This window comes from Rhinoraja longicauda, chromosome 8 (genome assembly GCF_053455715.1).
Source record: "Rhinoraja longicauda isolate Sanriku21f chromosome 8, sRhiLon1.1, whole genome shotgun sequence".
Classification (NCBI taxonomy): domain Eukaryota; kingdom Metazoa; phylum Chordata; class Chondrichthyes; order Rajiformes; family Arhynchobatidae; genus Rhinoraja; species Rhinoraja longicauda.
The window spans coordinates 67071039-67097334 of record NC_135960.1 but is presented as its reverse complement, the minus strand read 5'-3'; the positions used below and the strand labels follow the sequence as shown (position 1 = coordinate 67097334).

Here is a 26296-nt window from a genome sequence, read left to right as displayed (position 1 = left end):
CTATGGATAAAAGCAGGTTGATATTTAACTTGTATTAAATCAAGGAATTGGGAAACAATAAATGTTTGATTCCTTCAGCTAATTCTCATTAAGCTTTCATTGACAATCAGATTTGACAATGTTGTAATAAAGTGGCCGGTAGTGTGATATAGAAGTGTGGATGGATGGTTTAATGTATTGGTTGAAGGATGTCACAAAGATCTATACGAGTTTGGTTGGGCTGCATTTGGAGTGTTGCATACAGTCGGGGTGGTCTCATTATAGGAAAGATGTGAATGCTTTGGAGAGGGTGCGGAGGTATCCAGAATACTGCCTGGATTACAGGGAGAGGTTGGACAGACTTGGATTGTTTTCTCTGGAATGCCGGAATTTGCTGGGGGACTTGATAGAGTATATAAAATTACGAGAGACATCGATGGGGTGGACAGAATCTTTTTCCCAGGGTAGAAATGTCCAACACTAGAGGGCATAGTTTTAAGATGAGAGGTGAAAAGTTTAATGACTATGTGCAGGGCAAGTTTTGTTTTACATAGAGTGCTGGGGACCTGGAATGCATTGCTGGGGTGGCGGTGGAGGCAGAACTAATAGTAGCAATTAAAAGACTTTTAGATAGGCACATGGAAGTGCAGGGAATAGAGGGATATGGATCATGTACAGGCAGGTGAGAGCAGTTTAACTGGACATCATGTTCAGCACAAACGTGGGTTAAAATGTGCTGTACTGATCAATGTTCTATGTTCTGTAGGAGAATAACGGCAGATGCTGGTATAAATCGAAGGTGCCACAAAATGCTGGAGTAACTCAGCGGGTCAGGCAGGCGGGTCTCGACCCGAAACTTGTCACCCATTCCTTCTCTCCAGAGATGCTGCCTGACCCGCTGAGTTGCATCAAAATTTTGTGATACCTTTGAATGTTCTATGTCCTGTCTGTGGTGTGGATTTACATTTAATTGGGATATGGTGAATTAGGATAAAGGGAGTAAATTTGAGATTGATAAAATGAAGATGGCTGCCTTATATGGGTGCTGTTTCACAGTTGCATGCTATACTCGTGTCCTTAAATCAAAGGACTTCATGGACAACCCATTGTTTCTTTCAGTGCACACCTGGATATGTCAGCAAATGTGGTTGCCCATTAAATTGTTGTTGAGGTCCGAGAAATAGCAAATAAAGTATATGGCAGAGTGTACCAAGCCATAGTAAAGAATCAGATGGTGGTTCATTACACAGGAGGAAATGTGATGTTCTTCCAAATATCCTCTGAAGAACTGAAAAATAATCAGTTGTTTTGATGCTTGTCCAGTGTAGGAATTGTTTTTTAGTAATGCCAATCAAATATGGTGCACTTAGTGGAGTCTTTTATGATCCCAAGCATCTTGCTTTACAGCCAATGAAGTACATTAGGCACAGAATTACCGTTGCAATCTACAAAATTAATCTTATAAAAGTGGCATCCAATTTTACACTTGGGGAAACTGCAACAAATAGCAAATGATAATGGCTTTCTTTTTTCAGTGATGTTTACGGAGGACTTAATTATTAACTGGAGCTCTTGAGATCAGTTCCCAGCTGTGTACCAAAACAGCACCTTCCAGAGAACACAGGATTTCGATTTCATGTCCAAAATGTACTTCAAGAGTTGTACCTGGATTGTCTACTTTAAATTTTGTTGATTTTCCTGATTGCAAATAATTGCTGTCAGAGGTAGGTTTATATAATGGTTTTGCGATTATGGATATGTTATAGTTTTAGTATGTGGGTTGAATCGCAGTCCAACTTGTCTGCATTTTGGCCCATATCCCTCTAAACCTTCCTGATCCATGTTCCTATCCAAATGGCTTTTAATGGTTATTATACTATCTGTCTCAACTACCTCCTCTGACAACTTGTTCTATTTACCTGCCGCTCTGTGTGTGAAAAATGTTACCCTCGGGTTTGTATTCAATCTTTCCTCTCTTATGTCCTCCCCAAAGTCTCTTAGAATAGCTGTGGTGCTTTTATACGGCTGTTACTTTTGTGACAAAGGTACAGCTTTGGTAATGTAAGGGAGCATTCAAGGAATTTAAGCCAAAATTGTAATGGAAACAGATTACATTTCAAAATCAGAATGGTGTATGCCTTGCTGGCGATTCCCATTCTCCCAATCTAACCCTTCAGGACACTGGACATTATTGGTAGGGAATGTGTAGGAAAGAACTGCAGATACACCGAAGATAGACACAAATGTTGGAGTAACTCGGCAGTTTTTGTGCTATGTTTAGTAACTTATTAACTTTATTTATATGCTGTAACTGTAATTATTTTTGTGCACAACCCGCAGGCATTGCCACTTTCATTTCACTGCACATCGAGTATGTGTATGTGACAAATAAATTTGACTTGACTTGACTTGACTTGTGGAGTGCAAAATGTGGTCGTAGAGTAGGAGAAGAAGGATTTCGACCTGAAACGTCACCCATTCCCTCTCTCCTAGATGCTGCCTGACCTGCTGAGTTACTCCAGCATTTTGTGATACCTTCGGGTAACTCAGCAGCTGACATTTCAGGTCGAGACCCTTATTCAGACTGCTTTTATGAAAAATATTGGGGTTCATTGCAGGTCTGGATGAGTGAGGCCCGGAGCTGCCAGAGAGTCAGAGTGAGAGCATGCTGGTGCTGTGCATCGCAGCCAGTATCTAACGCAGGCGGAGAGCTGTTATAAAAACGGTGACTTGACTGTCGGTACCTGTAATGTGGGTTGGGTCCGAACTGGGATGTCTGGAACTGGAGTAGGAATCCCCGAGGTAGAAGATAGAGAAGTGTAGTGGGTCTGGACACGGTCGGTATCTGGCAAGACGACAGGTAAGTATTAACAGTAATTTAATCCAGCAACAGAACATCCACTCTCTTCAGTCTCTCTCTCTAGCCCCTTCAGGCAAACCCAGTAGCACTAGTCCCTCCCCCAGCCCTGTCTAACCCGTACCGAGGGGGATGATCCAGGGGGTGGCCTAATCCCCGGGTACCGCCACAGGACCCCCCCCCCCCACCAAGAACCGGAGACATGAAACGGACAGGGGGACGTATGAGACGACCAGCCCGTGTTCGCACCACGGCGGTTGCAGGAACCGGAACCACACTGCCAGGCGAAGAATGCTGCGGAGATGCTGGGGATAAGGGCAGGGACGCAGGACGACCTCGAGAGCGAGGCCTCGCCAGTAGGACTGGCTGGCTAATGTCCACGTGCGCCGGCTTCAGCCGCGCAATAGAGACCGTCTCAGGACGACCCCCCCCCCCATGTCCAAAACGAAGGTGGTAGAGCCACGCTCGAGCACCCTGAATGGTCCTTCATACAGACGCTGAAGGGGCGACCGGTGTGCATCCCGGCACAGGAAAACAAATGGACAGTCCTGCAGAGCGGGAGGGACATGCGACTGAACCGAACAGTGGCCGAACAGTCGGCACCGGTGCCAGCTTGCCCACCGTCTCCCGAAGGCGTTGCAGGGTGGCCGATGTTCCGCCTGACCCTGGGCAGATGGAATGAACTCACCGGGCACTGTCAGCGGGGCCCCGTACACCAATTCAGCTGAGGAGGTGGCCAAGTCCTCTTTAGGCGCAGTGCGGACGCCCAGCAACACCCACGGCAACACGTCGACCTAGTCCGGGCCAACGAGCCGGGCCTTCAGGGCAGCCTTGAACTGGCGGTGGAAGCGCTCCACCAGGCCGTTCGCCTGCGGATGGTACGCTGTGGTGAAGTGCAGGTTAACTCCCTGTAGGTGAGCCATGGCCGACCACAGTTCGGAGGTGAACTGAGGCCCCCGGTCGGACGTAATGTCGAGCGGCCCTCCAAATCTGGCAATCCAGTGTGCCGCCAAGGCACCGGCACAAGTAGCAGCAGAAGTGTCGGGCAGTGGAACTGCTTCCGGTCACCACGTGAAACAGTCGACCACGATCAGGAGGTGGGTGAAGCCCTGTGAAGGCAGCAGCGGCCCCACGATGTCCACGTGGATGTGGTCGAACCGCTGTCGAGGGACGATGAACTCTTGGAGTGGCGCTCGCGAATGCCGCTGTACTTTGGCAGTTTGGCACGGGATGCAGGTGCGCACCCAATGCCCAACGTTACATAACCCGTGCCACACAAAACGGGAAGTCACGAGGGCCGCTGTCGCCCGAATGGAAGGGTGGGCCAGCCCGTGGAGCACCTCGAACACTCTGCGCCGCCAGGCAACGGGAACGATGGGGCGCGGCTGCCCGGTGGATACGTCGCACAGCAGCGTTGGGTCCCCAGTGCCACAGGCAATGTCCTCCAACCGCAGGCCCGAAACGGCGGTACGACAGGCAGACATCTCATCATCTGTCAACTGGGCCGCCGCCAGCGCTGAGTAGTCTACGCCATCGGCCACTTGCAGGACGGCGTGGACCACGGGTCTAGACAAGGCATAGGCCACTCTGTTGTCTTTGCCCCCTGTCCCGAGTGGCTTGACACCAAAATGTCATTGAGGTAAACGAAAACAAAGTCCAGGCCACGGCACACGCAGTCCATAAGCCGCTGAAAGGCCTGCGCAGTGTTCTTAAGTCCGAACGGCATACGGAGGAATTCGAAAAGGTAGCAACGAACGTAGCGTCCACGGACGACAGGGGCCCATCAGGCAGCACAACCGGGTTGCCCACGCGGAGGGAAACAGGCTCCAAAGTGACGGAGTGCACGAAACGCTGCCGGTTGACGTCCATGAGCAGGGAATGTGCCCGTAGAAAGTCCGCGCCCAGCAACTGCTGGGACACATCCGCAATGACGAATGACCATGAGAAGCGGCCATCTCCGAAGTTGTGGGAGGACATGCGCACCCCATACGAGCGGATTGGAGACCCGTTTGCCTCGGTGAGGAGGGGGCCGCTTTTACCATCATTTGAAGGGGGGAAGAATGCTCACTTCAGCCCCTGTGTCCAAGAAGGAAACAAGCCCCGGTGCGGCGCTCCCACGCAAACACGCGATGAATCTGGCCGGCCGCCGAAGCAATCACTGACGGCCGGCCCCTGTGTTTCCCAGGAACTAGCAGGGCTGCCGGCATTGACGGTGAAAGTTGCACCAGCCCCCTCTGCTGGCGTCTGTGGAAACGGGCGGCTGTGCGGGCTGATTCGACCACCAGCGACCTCAGGTGGCGTGCGGAGGAATGGACAGCAGGCTGCGCGGGAAAGATGCGCTGGCGGCCAGGTGTGCCTTGGCAGCCGGTTCCAGCCGCGAAGGGCGCTTAGGTGCGGTGGAGACGCGGTCGATCGAGGCACCGACCTGTTGATCACCGTCTTTCATCGGAGGAAAGTCCAGGGCCAGCTGACGGGTCTTCCAGAGTTCATCGGCGCGCTCGCCCACCGCCTGCATGTCGGTGAACGGGTCGCTTGTGAGCTGCTGGCGGAGTTCCGACGGCAGCTGCTGCAGGTAAGCGTGCTTAAATAAAAAGCAGAGCTCGTGGCCACCCATAAGGGCCAGCATATCGCCCAGCAGGGCCGACGGGCGGCGGTCACCCAGGCCAGTCATCCGTAAGATCTGCGTCGCCCGCTCGGCCTAGCTGAGGCGGAACGTCCGTTGGAAAAGGGCCTTGAGGCCCTCATACTTAGTAGCCGCCGGGGGGCGCGGAGGAAAGGTCTGACCCGTCGCGCAGTGGCCTGGTCGAGGGCGCCGATAACGTAAAAGTACTTGGTGGTGTCGACTGTCACTCCCCGCAGTGCAAACTGTGCCTCGGCCTGGTCAAATCAGAAATCAGGCTTGTCGGTCCAAAGGGGAGGCAGTTTCAATGCCACAGCGTGGAGAGCAGCGCGGCCGGCAGGGTCCAGGGGCAGTTGACCGGGTAGTGCGTGTTGAGGAAAGTTCGGGTCCATCGCGACTTGCGAGGAAATGGCGAGGGTCACCAGTGTAGTGGGTCTGGACGCGGTCGGAATCAGGCAAGGCGCCAGGTAAGTATTAACAGTAATTTAACCCAGCAACAGAACATCCACTCTCTTCAGTCTCAAGCACGAGTTATCTCTCTGGCCCCTTCAGGCAAACCCCGTGGCACTAGTCCCTCCCCCAGCCCGTGCCGAGGGGGATCATCCAGGGAGTGGCCTAATCCCCGGGTACCGCCACAGAAGCAGGCAAGCACCGAGATAGCACATGTGGCTGTGGTAGTCTGAGTTAAAACGTGGTCGTAGAGCAGGAGGAATCACAGAGGGCGAGCTGCGAGAGAGGATGTTGCACAACATTCGACGAAGAGAGGAGGAGGACTTCTTCAAAGTAGACATACCTTGAGGAGATATCGCTGTGGAGCACATGAAATGTGTAAGAGGGAACTGCAGATGCTGGTCTAAACTGAAGACAGACACAAAAAGCATTTTCTGGATAGGAGAAATGGGCGATGTTTCGGGTCAAGACCCTTCTTCAGACTGGTATAGTTCAGCAGTCTGAAGAAGGGTCTCGATCCGAAATGTCACCCATTCCTTCTATCCAGAGATGCTGTCTATCCCGCTGAGTTACTCCAGCATTTTGTGTCTATTATTGGTATGGAGGCTGTGGCTGGCGAGGCCACTTAGCATTGCTGATGTAATTTATGCACCAACGCACTAAATACAGCCAGTATGTACACTGTTGTCTTGGGTGAGGCACAGCTTCCCAAATGTACTTCTTGGACAATTGATCACTTTTCAATTATGTTCCTGGTTTGCACTTTGTAGGTAAGGAAAGACTTTCGGAGTTAAGAGTTGAATATTTTGTCATCGAGCTCTTGACCTCTGATCAGTTGTAGATATTAGAGAATGAATTATGCTGATTCAATAGAGGGCTGTCAAGGATCAACTCTATGTTCATGATGGTGTGGAAATTTGCCTCTTTGCACAAGCCATTTGCTAAATATTTGCCTAAGCCTGAACATTGTCCCTAAGCTGGTGCATGCAACAGGAAGAGCACACTGCCTCCAGCATCAACATCAGGGCTTCAAGTTCCTGGGAGTAAACTTCATCAGCAACTTGTCCTGAACTAGCCATATCGAAGCAATGGCCAAGAAAGCACACCAACACACCAACATCTCTACTTCCTTAGAAGGGTCAGGAAGTTCCCAACAACTCTCGTAAATTTCTACAAATGCGCTGTAGAAAGAATTTTATTGCGATGCATCACAGTGTGGTTTGGGAACAGCTTCACCCAAGATCACAAGAAATTGCAGAGAATTGTGGACGCAGCACAGACCATCAAGCAAACCAACTTTCCATTGACTCCCATCTACACTTCACGCTACCTTGGCAAGGCCACCAACATAATTAACGATAATTCTCATCCCGGACATTCCCTCTTCTCCCAACTCACTTCAGGCAAGAGGTATAGAAGTGTGAAAACGCACACCTCAGATTCAGGGACAGTTTCTGCCCAGCTGTTGTCAGGCAACTGAACCATCCTATCACCAACCAGAGAGTGGTCCTGGCCTAACACCTACCTCATTGGACAGCCTTGGAATAACTTTAATCGGTCTTTACTGGACTTTTATCGTGCTCTAAATGTTATTCACTTTATCCTGTATCTGTACACTGTGGACTGCGTGATTTTAATCGTGTAGTCTTTCCGCTTGCTGAATAGCGCGCAACAAAAAAGCTTTTCACTGTACCTCGGTATACCTGACACTAAACCGAACTATTGTTGTCCCACTGCATTGCTATTATGAGGTGATATTAATTTTCTTATGTGCAGTGTGATCTGATGCTGTATTTGCTCCTTTGCTTGTGTAGTTTAACATCTCTGGAATTTATTCTCTCTCCTGCAGTGATCATATGGAGAACGTATGTGGATACTTGATGAAATATACTAATCTTGTCACAGGCTGGCAATATCGGTGAGTTGCTTGCTGCTTCAATTAAGTTCAATATCAGGGGTACTTTGGCAATAAAGTCTTGTATTGAAGCATATTGCCTTTCCTTCAATGTTGCACCTATTTTACAATAATACAATCAATTCAGGCACCCACCATTTTAAAGAAACTTGCCCTGCACATCTCCTTTTAAACTACCTCTATACCCTCTAGTCCTTGATATTTTCACCCTGGGGAAAAAGGTTCTGACTGTCGACCTTATCGAAAACCTCTTGTAATTTTATTTACTTCTATCAGGTTAGACATTAGAGATACGGTCGGAATCGGGCCCTTCGGTCCACCGAGTTCCTGCTGACCAGCGATCATCCCGTACACTAAATCTATTCTACACACTAGGGACAATTTACAATTTTACCAAAGCCAATTAACCTTCAAACCTGTACATCTTTGGAGTGTAGGAGGATAACAGAGCATCCTGTGAAAACCCACATGGTCGCAGGGAGAATGTACAAAGTCCATGCAGACAGCACCTGTAGTCAGGATCAAACCTGGATCTCTGGCGCTGTAAGGCGGCAACGCTATTGCTGCATCACTGTGCCACCCCAGTCAACCTCCAACATTCCAGAGAAATCAATTAAAGTTTGTCCAACCACTCTTTTTTAGCTAACACCTCTAATCCACGCAGCATTCTGGTAAACTTCTTCTGCACCATCTCTCCTTCCTGTAATGGGGCGACTAGAACCACTCGCTATGCTCCAAATGACCAGACCTTTAGAACTGCAGCACGACTTCCCGACTCTTACGCTCCAAGCGCCCACCGACGAAAGCACACATATCATATCTCTTGTTTACCACCCTATCTACTTGTGTTGCCACATTCAGGGAGCTATGGATTTGGTCCCCAAGATCCCTCTATACATCAAAGCTGTTGCGAACCCTGCCATTAACTGTATAATGTTCCCTTCCTTTTGACCTCACAAAGTGCAACACTTCTCATTTGGTTGGATTAAACTCCACATGTCATTTATCCACCCATTTATGTAGCAGATCTACATCCACAGCATACTTTCACAGCCTTCCTCATTGTCTGCAACTCTACCAATTTTGATGTCATCTGCAAATTTACTAACCAGCCCACCTACATTTAAATCAATGTCATTTATGTATATCATAAACAACCAAACTCAGCACAAAGCCCTACTAAACTTCACTGGTCAAAGACCTCCAGTCAGATTAGCATCCTTCCACCACAATCCTCTGTCTTCTATGATTCAACTTGTCTGAGTTAATAGTATGAACCTCATTTAATTCTGAAGTAACTCCACCTGCCATCTCTTTGCCCATTAGATCTGATCTCGATCCCGTTGCAACCTTGGACAACTTTCTTCACTGCTCACCATTCAACCAAATTTGCTATCGTGTGCAAGCTTACCTGTCATGTCACCTGCATTTTTGTCCAAATCGTTCCTGTATATGACCAAACAACAGGTAAACCAGCACTGATCCGTGTGGCACACCACAGATCACAGGCCTCGAGTCTGGAAAACATCCTCCACTACCACCCTCTGTCCTCTTCTATCAAGCCAATTTAACTTCCTGATGGTTAGTTCCCCTGAATCCCATGTGATCTCTGCTACTGCACCAGTTTCCCATGCGGGACCTTGTCGAAGACCTTGCTGAAGTCCATGTATAGACAAAGTCTGAGCCCTATCCTCATCAGTCCTCTTGGTCACTTCTTCAAGAAACTCACTCAATTTCATGGGGTATAATTCCCATGCACAAAGGACCAAGCTTAATTCAATAAAATAGGTTGCACCAACTTGACTTCCATGGCACTGGATTCTGGGCCAAATTGTTACCCTCGTATCAGGAGAAATCTTGTTTGAGATAAATTACTCATGGTGGTATGTGGCAACCTGCAGTCTTCCTCTTTTCAATGACTTTTTCTGCCCACTAAATGCTTGTTTTGAGTTAATAGCTGCTTCTATAGCTTTGAACACGTGTAAACTGTATGTTGTATGGTTAGTACGTAGAAAGAACAGCACAACAACAGGCCCATCAGCCCACTAGGTCTGTGCCGAACATGATGCCAAGACCATCTCTCATCTACCTGCATGTAATCCAAATCACTCCATTTCCTGCATAATCATATGCCTATCCAAAAGCCTCTATTGTCACTATTGTATCTGTCTCTCCAACCCAGACCACATGTTTCACGAACTCACCACACTCTGTGTTTAAAAGAAGAACCTGCCTGCACAACATTAAACTTTGCCCTTCTCAGCTTAAGCCTATGCCCTCTAGTATGAGAATTTTCCATCCTGGGAAAAAAGGTTCTGACTACCATATCTGTGGGTCATAAACAATCCAAGTCTGTCCAACCTCTCGCTATTGCCAGTACCCCCGAATCCAGGCAACATTCTGCTAAACCACTGTTGCACCCTTTCCAAAGCTTCCACATCCTTCCTGTAATGTGGTTATCAGAACTGCGTGCAATATTCCAAATGTTGCCCAACCAAAGTCCTTTCAAGTTGCCATCCTGACTCTTATACTATATACCGCCTTTACCTACTTGTGTTGCAACTTTCAGGGAGCTATGGACTGAGACCCCCCCAAGATCTCTACGTTCACCAATGCTGTTGACGGTCATACCATTAATTGTATATTTTCCCCTTACATTTGTCCTCCCAAAGTGCAAAACGTCGCACTTGTTCAGATTTAACTCTTTCTACAATTTCTCCGCTCGTTTCTGAGCTGATCTCTATCACACAGTGTACTTTGACAGCCTTCCTCACAGTTGACAACCCCAGCAATCCTGCAGTGAAATATATAAAAAGTAAAAATATTGGTTGAGCCATCTAATGGTCAGAGCCTGCAATTACATTGGTGCTCAAGGTCAAAGTCGCATGTGATGCATTGAAGTGGTCGGCTGACTGTTGTGCTAGAATCGTGACCATTATCTGCTCATCAGGAATATGGTTTGTAGACAGGAAGCTTGTTTCTTAAACAACATTTTTTTGGTCATCTGCATGCCAAAGTGAGTGTGTGGACAAACATTAAATAAATTATTTCTGTACAATTAATTAGGTGAGGATTGAGGAAAATGAAGGAATGCGACTTTTTAGTTGAGCAAAGCGGAGTGGTGCAGCTTGTAGAGTTGCTGCCTCAACCCCAGTGAATTTCATCCTGGCCTCTTGTGCTGAATGTGTGTATTTTGCGCATGTGTTATTTTTCATCCTGCAACTGCATGGGTTTCTTCCAAGTGTTTCGCTTTCCTCCCATGTTACAGAGACGTGATGGTTGGTAGGCTAATTAGCCACTAAATTGCCTTCGTTGGTGAGTGGTAGAATGTGGGGAGATAAAATGGGATTCAGGTGCTGGATGGTCAACTTGAATTTGGTAGGTTTAGTGGCATGTTTCCACACTGTATGACTTTAAACTATATTTAGTTATCCAATATGTAAATTAATGGAGTATCTTTGGACGAGGGGAAGGTGGAGGTCAGGATCAGTTACAGTCAACGGAAGGACAGACAGGGAGAGGTGAAGGAATATGCTGATGCTGATGGGCTGAAGTGTGTTTTATTTCAATGTAACGAGTTTTGTGGAGAAGCAGATAAACCTGGAGCCTGGATCGATGCTTGGGACGATAATGTTGTCACCATTGTGGAAACCCCATTGCAAGGGGACACGACTGGCAGCCCTGTGTTCCAGGGATTTGATATTTCAGACGTGATCAGGAGAGAAGCAAAATAGATTGGGGGGGGGGGGGGTTTGCTCTACTAATCAGTGAGACTCAAGGCGGTACTCAGGACATACAGGAAGGTTTAGCTGCTGAGGCGACATGGGTAGAGCTTAGAAATAAGAAAGGTGCAAGGACTCTAATGTGATTGTAGTATAGGCCCCCCAAAGGCAAGCAGGGGATAGAGGGACACACACGTGGACAGATTTCCAATAGATGCCAAAGCAACAGGATTGCCTTAGTGGGTGACTTTAACTATCTCAATAATGACTGGGACTTGCTCAGTGCCACAGGCATAGACGGTGCAGGATTTGTGAGGTGTATCCAAGATACACCTTAGATAGTATTAACTTCCATTTGGAGGAGAATGGGTTAATTAGGGACAGTCAGCATGGCGTTCACGGCAATTCGTGTCTTACTAAGTTGATGAAGTTTTTTGAGAAGGTGGTGAAGGTGATCAATGAGCGTAGGTTGGTGAATGTGATCTACATGGACTTTAGTAAGGCAATTAATAAAGTCCTCCATGGTGGCTGATCCAGATGCAGAGACTTGGTGGTATCAGAACTGGCTTACTGATAGAAGACAGAAGGTTGTGGAGGTCTGTGAGCAGTAGATATCTGCAAGGATCTGTGCTGGGACCACTGCTGTTTGTAATATATCAATGACTTAAACTAAACATAGATGAGTTGCTTTGTAAATTTGCAGATGACACCAAGGTTGCTGGCGTCATGGACTGTGAGGAAAGTTGTCAAAGTAGACATTGGGATATAGATCAATGGTTTAATCAATGGTTCAATGGTGCTTTATTGTCACAAGTGCGAAATGCAAACGCATAGTGAAATAATTTTCTTTCAAACAGTCCTGTAGAGTATCATTATACCATCCCTTAATTAGCAATTGTACAGAAATAGTTCACTGAGCCCACATGCAAGAGGTGACATATTTTGACCCCATTTTCGAAGACCAGTCCAGGCTCTAGTTGTTATAAATGGTGCCCGTTCCAGTCAAGCCACAGACTGCTGCGGGCCTCCAACCATCGTCTTTCTTGGTCGACCAGCAACCAACGTCCTCTCCTTGCAGGTCCACCTTTTTTCCCCTCGGGAGCCTCCCACAGCCAACCTCGAGGGCACTGTAAGCCAGACCCATGTACCCTCTCTCACTGGCTTTATCCTCCAGGGCTGTGGTCTTTCGGTGAGCTCCTTCTTCCATGCGGCGGTCCGTGGAAACAGGCCTGTTGGCCTAACCTGCCCACACCGACCAATATGCCCCATCTACACTGGTCCCACTTCCCTGCATTTTGCCCATATCTCTCTAAATCTATCCTATCCAGTAACTAAATAAATGCTTAAATGTTGCGATAGTACCTGCCTCAATTACCTCCTCCGACAGCTCGTTCCATACACCCACCACTCTTCGTGTAAAAAAAAAAAAGTTGCCCCTCGGGTTCCTATTAAATCTTTCCCTCCTCGTCTTAAACCGATGTCGTCTGGTTCTCGATTCCCCTCTCCGGACAAAAGACCTACCCGATCTATTCCTCATGATTTTGTACACCTCTTTCAGGTCACCCTCATCCACCTGCTCAACCTCTTCTCAGACCTTCAGTTTCTGGCAACATTCTTGTAAATCGTCCCTGCACCCTTTCCGGCTTGACAACATCTTTCCTACAACATGATGATCAAAACTGAACACAATCTCTAAATGTGACCTCACCAACGTCTTATATAACTGTAACATAACCTCACAACTTCTATTCTCAATGCTCTGACTGATGAAGACCAATGTGCAGAAAGCTTATTCGACCACCCAAAAACGCCACTTTCAAGGAGCCATTTACTTGTACTCCGAGATACCTCTGCTCTACAACATTCCCCAGAGCCCTACCATTCACTGTGTAGGTCCTCCCCATGTCAGTCACCCCAAAATGAATCGCCTCACATTTCTCAGTAGTAAATTCCATCACCCATTCCTCAGCCCAACCGATCAAGATCCTGCTGCAATTTTTGACAACTACCTTCACTAAATACAATACCACCACTGTTGTGTCATCTGCAAACTTGCTAATCATACCATGTACATTCTCATCCAAATCAATGATATAGATGACAAACAGCAACGGAGCCAGCACCGAACCCTGAGGCACAGGCCTCCAGTCCGAGTAGCAACCTGCCACTAGTCACAGGCCTCCAGTCGGAGAAGCAACCTGCCACTAGTCACAGGCCTCCACTCCGAGAAGCAACCTGCCACCATCACCCTCGGCTTCCTTCCATGAAGCCAATTTTCTATCTATTCAGCGAACTCCTTGGATCCCATGGGATCCCGCTTTCCTGAGTAACCTACCATGTGGAACCGGGGCTTGTGTTTGGCTGCGGTCCGCCGGCTCGACGGCTTCCCCTGTAGGCCATGGCACCTTTTGGGAGCCTTCAGCTGTAGGCGGCACCCCTCTTACAACTACTGCAGCTACAGGAATGGCTGGAGAAATCGCCAAAGGAGTTGAGTTCAAGCGAGTGCGAGGTGTTGCACTCTGGGAAGGTTAAATGTAATGGGAAAATATTCAATTGATGCCATGATCCTTTTGGATCAAATGTTAAAGCAAGAAAACTACCATTATTTTTCTTCATATTGAATCCTTCTTTTTGCCTCCACCAGGTTCTTTGTTTTAAATCATGAAGCTGGATTTCTAGAATATTTTGTCAATGAGCAGTCCAGAAGTCTGAAGCCAAGGGGCACTTTACAGCTAGCAGGGGCAGTCATCTCACCAAGTGATGAAGACTCTCACACATTTACGGTCAATGCAGCCATTGGAGAACAGTATAAACTGAGAGGTACAGTAATATGGGGTGGTGGTCCATTTGATATAGATTGTTGGTGAGGTGTATTTGTGTGGTGTTGTGCACTGCTGTGAATCATGTGCATTGTGCTCAGCAGAATGGTGAGCACGTGTGTTAAGTCACACCTCCACTCATCTCTCTCCCACAGCATCCACTCGGATGTCTCTGCTTTCTTTAGAAATAGAGGTGACACGTTGCTGAATTTTAGTGTGCTGGCTCTGAAGCATCATGGTTTAAGCTATAATTTTGAAAAGTAGATGCCTCTAAATGAACAATCATTGATGTATCTTGTATCGATCAAAACATTGGGGGGAAAATGTTTAAATACCAATAATTACCATTGTCCTCACTGATTTTACATTAATGCTATAAGGGCTGGTGAATACTGAATTTAAGGTGTTATATTTGAATGCATGTAGTATACAGAACAAAGTGGATGAGCTTATAGAGCAGTTAGAAATTGGCAGGTACGATTTTGTGGGCATTAGAGAGACGTGGCTGAGAGAAGATCTTAGCTGGGAGTTGAATATCCACGTCCTTTGTTGGCAGTGGGGTGGGGTAGCTCTTCTGGTAATGAATGGAATTCAGTCCTTAGCAAGGGGTGACATTGGTTCAGAAGATGTAGAATCGTGGGTAGAGCTGAGAAACTGCAAGGGTAGGAAGACCCTGATGGGAGTTATTTATAGGCCTCCAAACAGTGGCCAGGAGGTAGGGTGCAAGTTACATCAGGAGATACAATATAAGAAAGGCAATGTTACGGTGGTCATAGGGGATTTCAATATGCAGGTAGAAAATCAGATTTGTACTGGACCCCAAGAGAGGGAATTTGTGGAGGGCATACAATATGGTTCTTGGAGCAGCTTGTAGTTGAACCTACCAGGGAAAAGGCAACTCTGGATTTGGTATTGAACTGGGTTTGATTAGGGAGCTTAAGGTATAGGAGCCACCAGGATGCAGTGACCATCTATGTATTACTAAAACTGTGTTTGTTTGTGTGTATGTGTCAACCTTTTTTGGTTCGCACAGCCAAAACGTCACACCATAGCACCACAATCTTTGGCCCACGTTACTCACCATTATCCTGCCCATAATCTCTAACAACACTCATTGAAATTGAAGCTACATTATGCAGTTTAAAAATTCACTTTCTAACCCATTTCCTGAAAGTCCTCTGCGTATGATGTCACAATGGGCGACGTTCGACTTCATTTGCTCCTCACTCGCCAAAACAAGATGGCCGCCGCTAGCGGACCCGCCAGCCCGGCCTCAGTCGTTCCCTCGCCCGGCCTCGGCACCTCGCCTCTCGCCCGCCCCCGGCCTCAGCCCCTCGCATCTCTTCCCTCGCACGCCCCGGCCCTGGGGGAGACTCGCATGTCGGCAGTCAGCGCTGAACGCACGGGCACTGGTAAGTGGCTTTCGCCGCTAACGGCTCCACGGAGGGGAGTGGGCGTGGCGCCCGAGTGGGTGGAGGGGAGGGTGGGGGTAGAGGGGAGTGGGGGTGGCGGGAGGAGAGAGTGGGGGAGGAGGGCGAGAGTGAGTGTGGGGGGGGTGTCGGGGGGAGGGGGATGAGGGGAAGGGGGGATGAGGGGGAAGGGGGGCGATGGGGGGGTGTCGTCGGGGGGAGGGGGATGAGGGGAAGGGGGGAAGGGGGGCGATGGGGGAGGGGAGTGTGGGGAGGGGGGATGAGGGTGGGGGGAAGTGGGTGGGGGGAAGTGGGGAAGAGAGAGTGGGGGGGATGAGGGGGTGGGGGGAAGTGGGGAAGAGAGAGAGGGGGGTGGGGAGGAGGGGAGAGTGGGGGTGGGGTGGGGAGGAGGGGAGAGTGGGGGAGGGGAGAGTGGGGGTGGGGAGGAGGGGAGAGTGGGGGTGGGGAGGAGGAGAGAGGGGGTGGGGGAGAGGGGAAGAGGGGAGTGAGAGGGTGGTGGGGAGGAGAGAGTGGGGCTGGGGAGTGGGGGAGGGAGGTGGGGGCGAGTGGGTTGATGGGAAGGAAGGGAAGGGGAGGGGGGAATAGGGGTGGGGAGGGGGGAATAGGGGTGGGGAGGGGGGAATAGGGGTGGGGAGGGGGGGAATAGGGGTGGGGAGGGGGGGAATAGGGGTGGGGAGGGGGGGAATAGGGGTGGAGGCAGGGCTGGGGGGTGGGGGCAGGGGAACGGCAAGTGGAGGTAGGGGGGGATGGAGTGGGTCAGTGGGGGAGGAGGGGGGATATGTGGGGGTGGGGACAGAGGAGGGGCAAGTGGGGGTGGGGTAGGGGGGATGGAGTGGGTCAGTAGGGGAGGAGGGGGGGATAAGGGGGATTGCGTGGTGGGGGGAATTGAGGCTGCTACACCAATGCAGGAGAGACTTTGGGTCCACGGCTCACTCAGTCACACCCTCTCCCCTACCCTGTTCCCCCTCTACGAGGAATGGACCCAACGGGTTCACTTGGTCTTGTAATATGATAAAATTCAATCTGCAATTTGAGAGGAAGAAGATGAAATTGGATGTGTCGGTAAAACGTTTTGGGCAAAGGTGACTACAGAGGGAGGAACTGGCTGAAGTTGATTGGAAAGGGACCCAAGCAGGAATGACGATGGAACAGCAATGGCAAGAATTTCTGGGAGCAATTTGGAAGATTTAAGATCTTTTCATTCCAAAGAAGAAGAAAAATTCTAATGGGAGAATGAGGCAACTGTGGTTGACAAGGGAAGTCAAAGACAGCATATATTAAAAAAAAGAGTAGGCATATAACATGACAAAGATTAATGGGAAGCTGGAGGATTGGGAGGCCTTTTTAAAAAAAACAACAGAAAGTAACTAAAAAGTGAATACGGGGAGAAAATATGAAAAACAAAAGTAAGCTAGCCAATAATATAAAAGTTCAATTTAGTTTATTGTCAGTGTAACGAGGAACAGTGGAAAGCTTTTAGTGCGTGCTAACCTGCCAGCAGAAAGACAACACATGATTACATGAAAGAGGATAACAAAAGTTTCTGCACCAGTCTTCACAGCGAAAGACACCAGCTACCTGCCAGAAATTCAAGAGAGTCAAGGGTTGGAAGTTAGTCGAATGACCATCACTAAAGAGAAGGTGCTTGGGAAGCTGAAAGGACTGAAGATGGATAAGTCACCTGGACCGGATGGACTGAACCCCAGGGTTCTGAAAGAGGTGGCTTTAAAGATTGTGGAGGCATTAGTGGTGATCTTTCAAGAATCACTAAAGTCAGTGGGGAGAATATTATTCCGCTGTTCAAGAAGGAAGAGTTGAAACTATATGCCAGTTAGCCTGATTCAGTGGTTGGTAACATTTTAGAGTCCATTATAAAAGACGGGGTATCTGGGTACTTAGAAGCACATGATAAAATAGACCGAAGTCAACGTGGTTTTGTGAAAGGGAGATCTTGCCTGAAGAACCTTTTGGAATTCTTTGAGGAAGTAAATAGCAGGAGAGTCAGTGGGTGTGATTTACCTGGATTTTCAGAAGGCCTTTGATAAAGGGCCGCGCGTGAGGCTGCTAAAGAAGATGGGAGCCCATGGTATCAAAGGGCAGATACTAGCATGTATAGCAGGTTGGCTGGATGGCAGAAGGCAAAGAGTGGCAATAAAGGGGGCTTTTTGTGGTTGGCTGCTAGTGACTAACGGTGTTCTGCAGGGATCGATGCTGGGGCCACTACTATTCACGATGAATATCAATGGATTTGGATGAGGGAATTGAAGGCTACGTGGACAAGTTTGCAGATGATATGAAAATAGGTGGAGGGGCAGGTAGTGTAGAGAAAGCAGGGACTCTGCAGAAGGACTTAGACAGGTTGGTAGAGTGGGCAGAGAAGTGCCAGATGGAATTCAGGGTTGCAAAATGTGGAGTCATGCATTATGGTTGGAGGAATAATGGGGTAGACTACTTTCTAAATAGGAATTTAGAAATCGGAGGTGCAAAGGGACTTGGGAGTGCTGGTGCAAGATTTGCAAGTTGAATCGGTAGTAAAGGGCCTGTCCCACTTAGGCAATTTTAAGGTGACTGCCGGCGACTAGGCTATCGCCGACAGTTCGCAGGGGTGTCGCGGGCATGATCGTGAGGAGGCTTCCAAAAATCGTAGTGGATAGCGCGTCGCTGAGAAATCATCCAGTTTGAAATTTCTCGGCGATAGCTGGCTTGTCGGCAGGTATCGTTGCTTATTACGGGCTCTGTCGCATGCTGTCCCCAGGTTTGCTAGGTTCTCTTAGATGCAGTTAAAAGCACATAATATTAAAATTAGTAAAGTAATTTCCAAATACCATAAAATGCTTGTGTTTAACCAATTTATTTACCGTCAGGACATTTGACAGGTAGATTGGAGGTGACAGTTTGACTCCATTACATCAGCCATTACATTTAAAGTGGGCTACCAACCCAGATATTCAACCCAGAAACCAGATATGCATCTCCCTTACATTTTCAAGGAATGCCCACGCACTTTTCACAAAAATCCACTTTAAATTTTTTTTTAAAAATACTGCTATTAGTAAACTGTAAGTAAATCCAGTTTATGCCTTTTTGAAGTGAAGCTTGTTTTTTAAGTAACCCATACAAGATGTTATAGTTCAAAACTCTCAAGTACTTACCGACTGGTCAGTGATTTCAACGAAAATTAGGACGCCGGAGAAGCATTGACAGCGTGGGAATTTTGCGATGTTTCCGTAGACGGTGTAATCTCGACCTGACTCGGCATTGTCGTCGGGAAAAGAAAATTTTGGCGATCTGCTACGACTTTGACAGTCGCCGGCAGTCGCCAAAAAAATCGCCTAAGTGGGACAGGGCCTTAAGGAAGACAAATGTAATGCTAGTATTTATTTCGAGAGTACTAGAATACAAAAACATAGAAGTAATGCTGAAGCTGTATAAGGCACTGGTCAAATCGCATTTGGAGTATTGTGAGCAACTTTGGGCCCCATTTCTGAGGAAGGATATGCTGGCGTCGGAGAGGGTCCTGAGGAGGTTTACGAGAATGATCCCAGGAACGATTATGATGAGCGTCTGAAGGCACTGGCCCTCTACACTCTGGAGTTTCGAATGATGAGGTGGGACCCCATTGAAACTTACGAGGAATAGTGAAAGGCCTGGATAGGGTTGATGTGGAGAGGTTGTTTCCATTAGTGGGAGAGTCTGGGACCAGAAGCCATAGCGTCAGAATAAAAGGACGAACCTTTGGAAAGGAAATGAGAAGGAATTTCTTTAATCAGAGGGTGGTGAATCTGTGGAATTGATGGATGTGGAGATGGATATTTTTTTACTGTCAATGGATATTTTTAACGCGGAGATTGACAGATTCTTGGTTAGTAAGGGTGTCAGGGAATATGGAGCGAAGGCGCGAGAATAGGGTTGAGAGGGAAAGATAGATCAGTCATGGTTGAATGGCGGAGTAGACTTGATGGGCCGAATGGCATTCTGTTCCTTGAGCTTATGAACCAATTTATATTATTTGATGAAACGACCTTGTGAAATGTGAGCAGGAGCAGGTATTTCAACTTCTCAGGCATCTTCCACCACTCCTTGCTTTCGCAGGCTAAACGGACGTGAACTTTGTTCAGCTTTCTTTGAAACACTTATCTGAGTTCCGTCAGTCTTAATCTTGAAATTACAATTAGTATAACATCCTAAGGCTTTAATGGAATGAATTTAATTGCAGCTTTCCACAATTTTTTGTAAGGTATGCTTATTCCTGATATCACCTCAAAATAGTTACGGAGTCGTACAGCATGGAAACAAGCCTTTGGCTCAACTTGTCTTTGCCAATCAAGATCCCTCATGTAAGCTAGCCCATTTCCCCTCGTTTGGCCCATATCCTCCGCATCTATCCTATCCATGTGCCTGTCCAAACGTCTTTTAAATGTTTTTATTGTACTTGCCTCAACTACTTGCTCTGGCAGCTCCTTCCATATACCCCACTCCCCCCTGTGGGAAAACATTGGCTCTCAAGTTCATTAAATGTTTACCTTTTCACCTTAAACCTAAGCTCTCTAGTTCTTGATTCCATGCCCTGGGCAAAATACGTCTTTCATTCTATCTATTGCACTCATGGTTTGGTACACTCCAAGGAATACCATACTAGCCTGCCCAACTTCTTTTTGTAGCTCAGGCCCTCAAGTCCTGCCAACATTCTCATTAATCTTCTCTGTACACTTGCCAGCTTCATGGTATCTTCCTCCAGCAGGATGATCAAAACTGAGCACAATACTCCAAGTGCAGCTTCACCAGCATCTTATACTACTATAACATGACGTTGCAATATTTGTACTCAATTCCCTGATTGATGAAGGCCAATGTGCCATAAGCAGCCTTTGCCACCATATCTGCCTCTGACACTATCTTCAGGGATTTATCTCTATTTGTACTCCTAGATCTCTCTGCTCTACAACACTCCTCTTACTCTTACAATCTGACCTACTCTTGAGATTACGTTCCCTTGTTCTGGATTTCCTCTATCAGATAAATATTTAATCTACATTGTGGTGTCAGGGATGAAGTAGGGTTTGGCAATGACCGCACCGACAGTCTGTAGGATGAACTCGGGTGTATATTTTATTTACAGTGGTAAGAAACTCCAGGACCACTGGTGGTCTTGGGTTTGTCCAGTCTCTCAGTCTTCCTTGAACCTGTGACTGGGGAATACAGGGAGGCATCCTACTTTCCTCTTTTTTCTCCCTTCCTTCTTCCTCTCTCTATTCAGCTTCTTCACTCACTCTCCCCCTTCTCCCCTCGGGCTGGAATGCCTGGGTTTTGTAAGGAGTAGGCTGACAAAGTTCAGTTGGGCCAAATCGATGTCAGCTAAATCAGCCCAGCCGTTAACAATGATGCTGAGGATTGGCCTTTCCTGGTCTGTCAGCTAGTGATAGAGATCACAGTGGCATCAGAGGGAGGGGTCGATATCACATCCACCCACCCCCCTCCACCCCCATTTCTCCCAGCGATGACCCTGGAGCTGGAGAGAATATTTTAAAAAAATCTGTATTATAGGTTTCGTGTCAGTTTTACACCATTTTCTGTTCACTTTTTCAGCACAAATTGTCTAGTTAGTTAAACATCTCTAACAGCAAGAAAATAACGTGGAGTTTTACTGTGAACCCACCCACGGCAGTACACTTGCTCGGCAGCAGAGACATCATTCAGTCCCAATGTGATTTCCCTTCCAGTTTCCCTTTTAAAGAGAAGTCCTTCTGATTGATACTGCGGCTCCAAGATGGGGCTTGACGTATGGAGCAGCACATCCAGAAAAAGAACCCCAATCAACATCGAGATAACTTTGGAAATAGTAGTATTCCTCCATTTAAATGTCTATGTTCAACATGCAAGTAGCCAGTGTAATCTTGCCCACACCTCCATCAGCGTGGGATCGAGGATGACGCTGGTTTCAGCAGTGACGACAGCGACACTTGCAGTAGGGTGAACTCACTTATGGGGACACGTGGTGTTTTAGAGTGGGACCTTGCTTTGGACTAGTCGTGGTGGAGGGGTGTTTCTCTGACCAAACGTCTGACCAACTGTGTTCCACAGAGATCAATGGTAGGACCTCTGTATAAATTATATCTAGAATTTGGATAAAACGTAATGGGGTGATTAATGTTTGCAGATGATGCAAAAGTAGTTGGAGTTGTGAAAGATGGTGCTTGTTAAAGGATATGGATCAAGTTAAAATACGGGGGAGTGATATGAGAAGCATGGACAGGGTAGATAGTCGATGCTTTTCCCAGTGTGGCAATGTCAAATATGAGAGGGCAAAGCTTTGTGAGAGCGGGGAAGTTTAAAGGCGATGTGGGGCAAGTTAAAAAAAATCTGCAATAGGTGCCTTGAACATGCTGCCAGCAAAAGTGGTGAGGTGGGGGTGATGGTTGTGGAAGCAGATACGTTAGGGGATTTAGACGAGCACATAAAAGTGTGGAGAAGGGAGGGATGTGGATCATGCAGAAGATTGGAATTAGTTTAATTTTACATCATGGTTGGCATCGACAAAGGGCTTATTTGTGTTGTATTATTCTCTGTTCTGTGTTGAAGCATAGGTCGTCCTTTTCCGACCCTGAGCTGCACTTGTATTTTATTGCTTTTCAGTACTTGGTTTCTAATGCAGCACACTTTGGGAATGTTAAACATTGGGTAGCAAGATAAATGTTACTGAGAAACAATTACTTTTAATTACTCTAAGAAAATATATTTTCCAGCTACTGATGCAAAAGAACGTCAACACTGGGTCAGCAGACTTCAGATTTGTACTCAGCACCACACGGAAGCTATTGGGAAGGTGAGATGAGCTGGTATTGAATCCAGAATTTAATTGTTCTACATTTTCTTTATTAACTAACATTTTATAGTAAGTTATTTACTTTCCAATAAATATTTAGGCACATTTCATTGTGTTATCAAATGGATTATTTGTTTCACTATTCTTGCATATAGTGTACAAAAATCAAACCCATTTATTGTCACTCGGTAGGTTGCCTTCTATGCCTTGGTGATTCATACGCATCTGGATTATTAAATATTGCTTTTGCCTCCATTGCCCTTTCAACAATACATTCCAGATTCAGTCCACCCCCCTGAAAAATAATTTTCCTCGGAATCTCTAAATCTTTTACCCTGTGCCCATGGGAATGGTTTTGTGTTATCTCGCCTTTGTATACTCGTCACATCTTTAGCTCTCACTACTCTATTCCGAGGTTTCCACCTACTTCAAGAAGACCACTATCATCATGGTACCACTGCACAGTGGCTCTGACGTCACCATCATGAAGTGCTTCAAGAGACTGGTGATGGTGCCCATTACCTCTAGCCTCTCATCAATGCTGAGAACTATATTCTGTACTCTGTATCTTCCCCTTTGTTCTACCTATTGTACTTAAGTTTGACTTGACTGTATTGACATATTGTATTATCTGATCTGTTTGGACAGCTTGCAAAACAAAACTTTCCACTTTATCTTGGTACACATGATCATAATAAATCTAAACCTAATTTTGTATACCTCCCAGGTGTCCCCTCAGCCTCTCCCACAAAGAAAATTAACGTGCTCTTTTCCTATGTTGCCTCATAACTGAAATGCTCCATCCATATAACAAATAACATATAACAACTACAGCATGGAAACAGGCCTGTCCGGCCCTACCAGTCCACGCCGACCATTCTCCCTGACCTAGTCTCATCTACCTGCACTCAGACCATAACCCTCCAATCCCCTCCTATCCATATACCTATCCAATTTACTCTTAAATAATAAAATCGAGCCAGCCTCCACCACTTCCACCGGAAGCCCATTCCATACAGCCACAACCCTCTGAGTAAAGAAGTTCCCCCTCATGTTACCCCTAAACCTTTGTCCCTCAATTCTGAAGCTATGTCCCCTTGTTGGAATCTTCCCCACTCTCAAAGGGAAAAGCCTACCCACGACAACTCTGTCCGTCCCTCTCAAAATTTTAAAAACCTCTATCAAGTCCCCCCTCAACCTTCTACGCTCCAAAGAATAAAGACCCAACCTGTTCAACCTCTCTCTGTAGCCTAAGTGCTGAAACCCAGGCAACATTCTAGTAAATCTCCTCTGTACCCTCTCCATTTTGTCGACATCCTTCCTATAATTTGGCGACCAGAACTGCACACCATACTCCAGATTCGGCCTCACCAATGCCCTGTACAATTTCAACATTACATCCCAACTTCTATACTCGATGCTCTGATTTATAAAGGCAAGCATACCAAACGCCTTCTTCACCACCCTATCCACATGAGATTCCACCTTCAGGGAACAATGCACAGTTATTCCCAGATCCCTCTGTTCCACTGCATTCCTCAATTCCCTACCATTTACCCTGTACGTCCTATTTTGATTTGTCCTACCAAAATGCAGCACCTCACACTTATCAGCATTAAACTCCATCTGCCATCTTTCAGCCCACCCTTCCAAAAGGCCCAAGTCTCTCTGTAGACTTTGAAAATCTACCTCACTATCAACTACTCCACCTATCTTAGTATCATCTGCATATTTACTAATCCAATTTGCCACACCATCATCCAGATCATTAATGTAAATGACAAACAACAGTGGACCCAACACAGATCCTTGGGGCACTCCACTAGACACTGGCCTCCAACCTGACATACAATTGTCAACCGTTACCCTCTGGTATCTCCCATTCAGCCATTGTTGAATCCATCTTGCAACCTCACTATTAATACCCAACGATTTAACCTTCTTAATCAACCTTCCATGTGGAACCTTGTCAAATGCCTTACTGAAGTCCATATAGACAACATCCACAGCCTTGCCCTTATCAATTTCCCTGGTAACCTCTTCAAAAAATTCAAGAAGATTAGTCAAACATGACCTTCCAGGCACAAATCCATGTTGACTGTTTCTAATCAGGCCTTGATTATCCAAATAATTATATATATTGTCCCTAAGTATCTTTTCCATTAATTTTCCCACCACAGACGTCAAACTAATAGGTCTATAATTGCTAGGTTTACTTTTAGAACCTTTTTTAAACAAAGGCACAACATGCGCAATGCGCCAATCTTCCGGCACCATCCCTGTTTCTAATGACGTTTGAAATATTTCCGTCATAGCCCCTGCTATTTCTGCACTAACTTCCCTCAATGTCCTAGGGAATATCCTATCAGGACCTGGAGACTTATCCACTTTTATATTCTTCAAAAGTGTCCGTACCTCCTCTTCTTTAATCCTCCTAATTTCCATCACTACTCTACTTGTTTCGCTTACCTCACATAATTCAATATCCTTCTCCTCGGTAAATACCGAAGAAAAGAAATTGTTTAATATCTCCCCCATTTCTTCCGGCTCAGCACATAGCTGTCCACTCTGACTCTCTAATGGACCAATTTTACCCCTCACTATCCTTTTGCTATTGACATATCTGTAGAACCCCTTGGGGTTTACTTTTACATTACTTGCCAAAGCAGCCTCATATCTTTTTTTCGCTTTTCTAATTTCCTTTTTAAGATTCCTTTTACATTCTTTATATTCCTCAAGAACCTCATTTACTCCCTGCCGCTTATATTTATTGTATATCTCCCTCTTTTTCCGAACCAAGTGTCCAATTTCCCTGGAAAACCACGGCTCTTTCAAATTATTATTCTTTCCTTTCCACCGAACAGGGACATAAAGACTGTACTCTCAAAATTTCACCTTTAAATATCCTCCATTTCTCTATTATATCCTTTTCATAAAACAACAATTTCCATTTCACTCCTTTTAAATCCTTTCTCATCTCCTCAAAATTAGCCTTTCTCCAATCCAAAATCTCAACCCTTGGTCCAGATTTGACCTTCTCCATAATGATATTGAAACTAATGGCATTATGATCACTAGACCCAAAGTGCTCCTCAACACATACCTCCGTCACCTGACCCATCTCATTTCCTAACATCAACCTCATGGTGAATTTTCTCTGCACTGTCTCCAGTGCGATCAATACTCTGCTAAGATAGTGCATCCCAGAAGTGCACATGTACAGTATTCGAGTTGTGGCCTGACAAATGCCTTAATGCCCTGTTCTTTTATTTTGTGCCCTATGACAAAGGCACGTATCCCATGTGCTGCCTTCCATTGGTCTGAAGTCTTGAAGAAGAATCTTGACTCGAAACGTCATCTATTCATGTTCTCCAGAGATGCTGCCTGGCCTGCTGAGTTATTCCAGCACTTTGTCTTGTTTTGTAAACCAGTACCTGTAGTTCCTTGTTTCTGTCCCTTTCACTTCCTTGCCTGTATGTGCTGCCACCTTCAGGGATCCTTGGACTTGTACACCAAGGCCCCGATGAACTTCAATACTCTCTTGGCATTCACTGTGTTCATGCTACCAGAGTGAATCACCTTGCACTTACTAGCATTAAATTCCATTAGCTCTGCAACTTGTAGCTTATGGTGTTATCGCTATCAGATTTACCATCAATTTTCAAATTTACTTATCATTCT

General features: G+C 46.6%; 1 protein-coding gene across 3 annotated transcripts in view; it reads left to right on the top strand.

The window, feature by feature from the left end:
• Window positions 1-26296, top strand: part of osbpl11 (oxysterol binding protein-like 11) — a 92602-nt gene that overhangs the window by 16426 nt on the left and 49880 nt on the right. For 2 of the 3 annotated variants that reach the window (XM_078404169.1, XM_078404168.1), the window contains exons 2-4: window positions 7756-7824; window positions 14188-14363; window positions 22536-22615. In XM_078404169.1, coding sequence (XP_078260295.1) covers window positions 7756-7824; window positions 14188-14363; window positions 22536-22615 — 325 coding nt within the window. Of the gene's footprint in view, window positions 1-1571; window positions 1704-7755; window positions 7825-14187; window positions 14364-22535; window positions 22616-26296 lie in introns of those variants that run through there. The other variant, XM_078404170.1, reaches the window with a different exon arrangement.